Consider the following 7,914-nt stretch of genomic DNA (forward strand, 5'->3'; position numbering starts at 1 on the left):
TGCCCAGAGAATCTTTCAATAATGAAAGTCGAGGCTTGAATTATTTTTTTTTCAGTTCCTCCAGCTTGAGAAATGCTGAGCATGTTCTTCATTGTTGGTTTTCTGATTCCAGATTTTTGCACATTTTGTTGTAATATTTGGCTTTATCTTCTCAAATATCATATTGAAAAAATGAATCCCAAGTCTCAAATCACAATGTCAAGCACCTAAGAAACATGCTGTAAATGATTATAATGGAAATCTATCAGTAGATTTGTACACAGTTATACTACCATTGTAAGTGCCACTGGCCCAAAATCTTATGTCAAAATAGCTTTCAGAGTGACACTTGTGCCAGCTGGAAGTCGACAGGATCATGCTTCCTTCCCAGGTCTGTTTTGCCAAGTCTCCCAAGACTTTTGCCTGTAACAGGGCACAGGCAAGTCTTACCTTTTTTCTGCTGCCTGTTTTAGTGGAAAATACTAGTGTTTTCCTCCCTTCTGTTTTATACAGGTTCTGACTTTCTCTGGTTTCACTGTACATGGTTTTTTTGTTTGTTTGTTTGTTTTCAAACAAAGATCAAGTGCCAGTATTTGAACATCTTGAAAAATATTGTTTAATGCCTGTCAACACTGCACTTGACCCAGGGGGCTGTGTTCTGAGGAAGTTAACCCGATAACAGCATATTCTTCCATGATGCAGGAGTTGGAAAGAGGCACTGGAGAGCTTGATGCTCTGATTGGACCTGAGCCAGGAACATGGCCTTCAAGAATCTGGGCTTAGGAACAGTGTGTATCTTTGGAGTCATTTACAAAAGGCCTTAAAAATCACATAGCACAGGTTAAACTTCTGTCCTAACTTTGTCTGACTTTATATTGTGTTCAGAAAAAGGCACAGACTCCCCAGCCTACTCTGCTGGAATTCTTCTGCACCAAACAATATAGTCCAGGAATGCCATTACTGAAATAGCAACCTCAAACCCAAAGTAATAACGAAATGGTAACATTTTATGCTTCAATGGTGACACATGTGTATAAGCCCTGGTTAGTAATGACCACATATAGGAAGAAAACAAAACGAGTTGGAAGTACTCAGTTAGATACATCTGTCAAATCATAAATAATGTAATTATCTTTCTTGTTAAAATGTCTATTTTCTTATCTCGAGCATCAAAATCTAAATCAAGGTACTTACATTATTGCACTCTCCAAGGAAATACAGTGCAAATCCATCAGCTTTTGTGGCTGCCAAAGTAACAGAAAAGGAAGAGACTAATCTCAATTGAAGAAAACAACAGGCAAGCATTCTCTATGGTGAGACTTCCCAGGAGCCTTTGGAATGGATTTCTTAACATCATCAATGGTTATACAGGCCATGGACTAAGGTAATTGATGGCTTTACTCAATAATGCAATTGGAACATTCTCCTACAGTCCTCATGCTTTATAGTAGTGAATGTCCCATAGAAGACTGTTGTTGTTGTTGTTAAGGGCCATAAAGTCAGTTTGGACTAACAACAATTCTGCATAGGACTTCCAAGGAGCAGCTGGTGGGTTTGAACCTCTAACCTTGCAGTTAGCTGTCCAGTGCTTATCCTACAGCACCACACCAGGAATCCATTTTTGTTTTATTTTACTTTTAGTTTCCAGTGCATTAAGCATGCCAAAAGTGGTATTCATACTTAATAGCCAATATAAGAATCAACTAACAAGGGTGGACTGTGCATTGCCATATCCTCACTGAATAGGAAACAGCGAGGCATCTCGAAAATCACTTCAGGGTCATCCGGAAGGCAGTTTCCATAGCAACGAGTAGTGTACATCCAGGCAGGATTGCCCAGATTGGAAACCCAGTGTATCACTTTTCCATGGGATTGGCTTTCGTCAGAATCCACGGGATTGGGATTAGAAATAACAGTAATTCCTTAACTTTCCTGAGTCACAGCTTCCTCATAAGTAAAACAGTCTTAATAACGGTACCTGATACTGGGCTGCAAAGTCAGTTTGAACCGCAAGGTCAGTGGATCAAGCTTATCAGCTGCTCCTCAGAAACCCTATGCAGGGTCGCTATGAGTTAAAACTGACTCAAAGCACTTAACAAAAACAATGACACACCTCATAAATCTGTAATGAGACTAAGTGAGTTGCTGTGGTAGTTAAATGCCTTCAAGTTGGTTCTGACTCATAGTGACCCTGTATAGAGTTTCTGAGGAACAGATGGTGGGTTTGAACTGTCGACCTTTTAGTTAGCAGTCCAGTGCTTATTGTGCAGTGCTACTTCTATTATTAGTAACATCTGTGGTATAATCATTTTGATTTCAGATTTTTAAAAGGATAAAATTTCCATTGTAGGTATCCTTCTAAACAGCTGTGTATTGTTGCTGATGTTAAGAGCCGTCAAGTCAATCCTGACTCAGCAGCCTTATATAGGGTTTTCTAGTAATGAATGGTAGATTTGAACTTCTGACCTTGCAGATAGCTGATCTTATAGCACCGCACTAGGACTCCAATTGTGTGTTAGTGAACTGCGATATTCTCTGAAACAACCGGCCTCATGAAATTCATAATCTAAATTATTTCTTTCTTACCTAGCGTCTGAAGTTGTCAACTTCCGATATATTTGAAAGTCTGTTCCTTCCTTAAAAAGGAAGAAATTCCTTTATAGAGATCTGATTCTATCCAATGAAACTACTTTTTCATTGGAAGACAGGGCAATTACATTTACATTTCTTCCAAATCTTGTTTGGACTTAGATAATTTAGGGATTTTTAGGCTCAATTCCTTCTGCTAGTTTCATAGTGCAACATTTTCCACTTTAAGTCTGATCGAACAAACGAAGTCAACATTTAACATGCATTTGTCTGATAAGTCGACAGTCTTTCAGTTTCTATTGTGGGGTGAAAGCCCCTTTGCTTGAATGTTCCCATTAAGAGGGGTCCAGAGCATCTCTTACCTATTTTGATGATGCTACTCAGCTCATAGAGGAGGAGTTGGTTGTCCCCTCCTGCATCCAAACGCTGCTCTATGTAGCTGTTGAGTTCATACACAACTCCCTGCATATTCGTATCTTGGTACTTTAAATGCAAAACAAGAAGGCAGAACATAGTTAATTTGAAACTGTCTGGTAAAATTCTTTTGTTGATAAATGGTACTGTTAAAATACATGAATTTATATGCCAGCAACTCATTATATTTCTACTGAGCATGATTTAGGCATAAAAATCTCTCATAAAAAAAATTAACAGATTCACAATTAAAATGCCTGTGAATTATTTGTATCAAGTCTGCTTATTTCTATCAAAATATCGTAAAACTAAAATTGAAAGTCAGTTTTTTTGCTTGTTTTTTTTTTTTTTTTTTGCTTTTTTTAAAGAGAAACATTGCATTTAATGGTAAAGCCTAGGTGATCCCTGCAGAGCCTCACCTGGAGAAGAGGAAGAGGAAGGTGACCATCAAACAGAAGGGCCCCATGACCTTAGACAGTCCAAAGCCCAGAATGGTATAGGAGAGGAGCTGCTGCTTGAGAGATGGGATCCTGACATGGCTGGTGATCAAGCTGCCAAACACTGTCCCAGTACCGGCCCCTGAACCAGTCACGCCAACTGTGGCGGACCCAACACCAGGAAACTTGGCTGCTGTGTCAATGTCCCTGGAGACATTGCTGGTCTGGACAATGCTCCACCTGGCTACCTGGAATGGGAGCTGCTGTCGGCAGGCTGTTTCGATGGGATCCTTGGTGTACTCGGGAATGAGGCAGACACAGACCTGACTAGCCCACTGTTACAACTGCGGACCAGAGCTGGAAGAATGAGGAGTGGCTCAGTAGTCTGCATATTTTCAGTCTATTAGCTACAGCTCTGGGTCCCAGCACTCAGATCTCCTCACCAGTAAGTTTTATATACACTATACCAGGTAATTTGATCAGTAGGGACAGCACAAAAGTGTGTGAGCAGAATGAAACACTGGAAGATGCTAGAAAAGTCAACCACGGGCATAGCAGTTATTGTGACCTGTTTATATCCATGGGTGTGGCTACCAGCTTCCAAATTTCAGTTCAGTCCTGTTTGGGGAGTGGAGGCCAGAGTCACAGAAGCAGGAGTCAGCATGGTGATCTATGAGCAACAGGTGTGGATAGATGAGTGAAGAAGGCAGATGTTGGAACTTTAGTACCACCACAGTCAGTTTCTAACTCATCTCTCTCTTACCAAACCCTCCTTCTTATGCCTGTCACCAAACAACCAGAAAAAACAAACCACGGAAACCAAATAGATGACGACTCCTAGGACTCCAAACAACAAATGTTGTAAATTTAAAAACTGAAACAAGACACTGTTACTTCCTTGGCTTAAGAGGATCTTCCTATTGCACTTGATAGAGACAGAGAACTGACAGATTCCTCAAACAGTGGCTTTCCATACTCTGCAAAAATGCTACTACTGTCTTCCTCTGAAACATCGTCTCTCAGCCTTCCCACACCACCTGCCCTCACTGCTCACAACCCTAACACCTTTCTGATTCCTGAACCTTCAGATGTCTTTTACAATTAAAGGTCTATCACTGGCTGTCATTATTGACCTCTATGCGCAATAAAAAATGAGTCCTGGTGGCATAGTGGATAAGGAGTTGGACTGCAAGCTGCAAGGTCAGAAGTTTGAATCTACCAGTCATTCCACAGGACAAACATGAAGCTCTCTGCTCCCATAAAGATTATTATTTTAATTTTTTTATTGTGAATTGAGTGATTAGTTTACATGGGTGAACATCAGTTTTACACTCATCATTTCATTTCAATGATTATAATCTCCTCCATGCATCATCATTCAACAACATTTGTTTCTATCCCCCCTATTTTGTTTTGTTTTGTTGGGGATAGGGAGGGATGTACACAAAAACACTCAGGAATATACAATCATTTAAACAACCAAAGGACACATTCTGCAAGGCTGCCTCCTGGCCTCAAGCACCTGGCTGCCAGCACACAGCCTTTCTCTTTCCCTGAGTCTAGAGTCCTCAGCTTGTCTCTCTCCATGCTCTCACCTCTGCCTTCTTCTCTGGTGTTGCTGTTTCTCTGGATAGGGTCCCACATTCCACTCGAACTCTTCTTTTTTGATAGTCCTAAGGTTCTTTGTTCCTGGACTGTAAGAGTAACTACTCCTCTCTTTTGAATACAAACTTCTACTTTTACAGTTGTGACAGTTGTAATTAGTCATAATATCAATTACTCACTATTGAATCAAAAGAATCCTATTCCCATGTCCTTTCACCAGACCTAGCTAGACAAGATAAAAACGATTCAGTGGGAACTCTACCTTCCCCCACACACTCTGACACTAAACTCCCTCTTGAAAACTTGTAAGCCAGTCACTTCATACCTTTATAGCCCCACCCATTTTAGGTAGCCAGTGTCTAATTTGCCTGTCACTATCAACCCTGTATAAAGAGGGTATAGGATTGATTTTGGATGTGAAGACTCCATCCTCTCCATTGGTATTTTGAGCTACTACATCCCTAAGTATAGGTCAAACTCATCAAATTGTAGCAATTACAACTTGTTTCATTTATTTAAAAAAAAGGGGGGGGGGATACCTTCTTATTTTTTATCTTCCTTTGGTTGAGTTCTGATCATCAAGCGATTGAAGCCAGGTCAAGTGCATACTGTCTACAAGTCTGTGTGTTCTTGTGCATCTCCCCTCACTTCACATCAGCTGGGTGCTTTGCTCTCAACTCTAGCCCTCTGCGGGTATGTTCATGTCCCTGGGCTCAGGAGTCCACAGGTCTTACCACACTTCTGACAAACCAACCCCTCTCTTACTCTCTCATTTCCAGGTCAATTGGAATCTATGGAATGTGGTCAAACTCAGCCCATGTCTTCCTTGCTGCCTTCCCCCTTCTTCCACTCACCAGGAGACCAACATGGTCACCAGAAAGCTTACATGCCTGCTCATGTGTTCCCTTTGACTTTCAGTCTTGGAGGGTGGTTGGTCTTGAAGGGATTGCATTGCTTAGCTTGATGGCTCCACAGCGAACAACTTGCTTCTTCTTGTAGTAGCCAATCAGACTACAATTTTTGTTTTTTTTATTTGTCCTGCTAGTTTTTATTTCCCTAAGTACCTTCTGTTCCTCTAGCTATTCCAGGCTGGTCTGCTTTTCCTTTCCAGTAGTCCTGCAAAGATTAACTGACTCAGAAACCCTATACAGAGTCATCATGAGTCCAACCCAACTTCACATTATACCACCAGCCCCACCATCACCATATTCAATAAATATCTAAGTAATGAAAATAAAATGAAAGAATGGACTGGTTAATTAATCAAAAACTCAATGAGCATGCACTGTCCATCTACTACACAAAGCCACTACTACTAAACAATAAAAACATAAAAGTCAACAAAATCCCTGCCTTTGAAGAACTTACATTCTAGTTGTAAGGGAATGGGAGTCCCTGGATGATGAACATGCTTGGCTATTAACAAAATGGCTAGTTGTAGTACCCATGCTGCCTTGCAAACAACCACTTAAAACCTTACTCTGTAGAGTTCTAATCTGAATAACATGGCACCATCATAGTCAGCATCTTTTGGAAAGCACTGAAAGGGTATGTTGTTGTTGTTAGGTGTCATAGAGTTGGTATCGACTCATAGAAACCCTATACACAACAGAATGAAACACTGCCCGATCCTGGGCCAGCCACACAATTGTTGCCATGCTTGAACCCATTGATGCTACCACTTGGCCAATCCATCTCGATGCAGGTCTTCTTCTTTTTCTCTGACCGTCCACCTTACCAAACATAACGTCCTTCTCCAGGGACTGGTCCCTCTGGACAATATGTCTGAGGTATGAGAGATAAAGTTTGGTCATCCTGGCCTCCAAGGAGCACTCTGGCTGCACTGCTTCCAACATAGATCTGTTGGTTCTTTCGGCAGCCCATGGCACTTTCAATATTCTTCTCCAACACCATAACTCAAATGTATCAATTCTTCTATAATCTTCCTTATTCACTGTTCAGCTTTAGCATGCATATGAGGTTATTGAAAAAACCATGGCTTGGGTCTAGCGCACCGTAGTCCTCAAACTGACAACTTTACTCTTCAACACTTTAAACAGGTATTGTGCAACAGATTTGCTTAATGCAATACGTTGTTTGATTTCTTGACTGCTGCTTGCATGGATGTTGATAGTTGATCCAAGAAGAATGAAGTCTCTGACAACTTCAATCCTTTCTCTGTTGGTAAGAATGTTGTTTATTGGTCCACTGGTGAAGATTTTTGTTTTCTTTATATTGAGATGTAATCCATACTGAAGGCTGTGCTCTTTGGTCTTCATCAGTAAGTATTTTAGGTCCTCTTCACTTCCAGCAAGCAAGGTTGTATCACCTGCATATTGCAGATTGATAATGAGTCTTCCTCCAATCCTGATGTCACGTTTTTCTTCATATAATCCACCTTCTTGGATTATTTGCTCAGCATACAGGTTGAATAAGTAAGGCGAAATAATAGAACCTTGTCGCACACCTTTCTTTATTTTAAACCATCCAGTGTTTCCATGTTCTGTTTGAACAACTGCCTCTTAGTCCATGTACAGAGTCTCCATGAGCACAATTAAGTGTTCTGGAATACTCATACTTTGCAATGTTGTCCATAGCTTGTCATGATCCAAACAATTGAAGGCTTTGCATAGTCAATAAAACATAGGTAAACATTTTTCTGGTATTCTCTGCTTTCAGCCAAGATCCATTGGACATCAGCAATGATATCCCTCATTCCACAGCCTCTTATGAATCTGGCTTGAACCCCTGGTAGTTCTCTGTCAATATATGCTTTTAGCTGTTTCTGTACTACCTTTAGTAAAATTTCATGCACATGGGATAGCAAAGATATTGTCCGATGATTTCCAAATTCCTTTGGGTCACCTCTCTTTGGAATGGGCACAAATAC

General features: G+C 40.7%; 1 protein-coding gene across 1 annotated transcript in view; it reads right to left on the minus strand.

Moving 5' to 3' along the window:
- The window catches only part of PDE10A (phosphodiesterase 10A), a 321,369-nt gene that overhangs the window by 113,950 nt on the left and 199,505 nt on the right, over positions 1 to 7,914 (minus strand). The window contains exons 4-5 of the mRNA XM_006871187.1: positions 2,931 to 3,051; positions 1,174 to 1,223 (exon numbers count right to left, since the gene is read on the minus strand). Coding sequence (XP_006871249.1) covers positions 1,174 to 1,223; positions 2,931 to 3,051 — 171 coding nt within the window. The remainder of the gene's footprint in view (positions 1 to 1,173; positions 1,224 to 2,930; positions 3,052 to 7,914) is intronic.

Source organism: Chrysochloris asiatica, unplaced genomic scaffold (genome assembly GCF_000296735.1).
Source record: "Chrysochloris asiatica unplaced genomic scaffold, ChrAsi1.0 scaffold00162, whole genome shotgun sequence".
NCBI lineage: Eukaryota > Metazoa > Chordata > Mammalia > Afrosoricida > Chrysochloridae > Chrysochloris > Chrysochloris asiatica.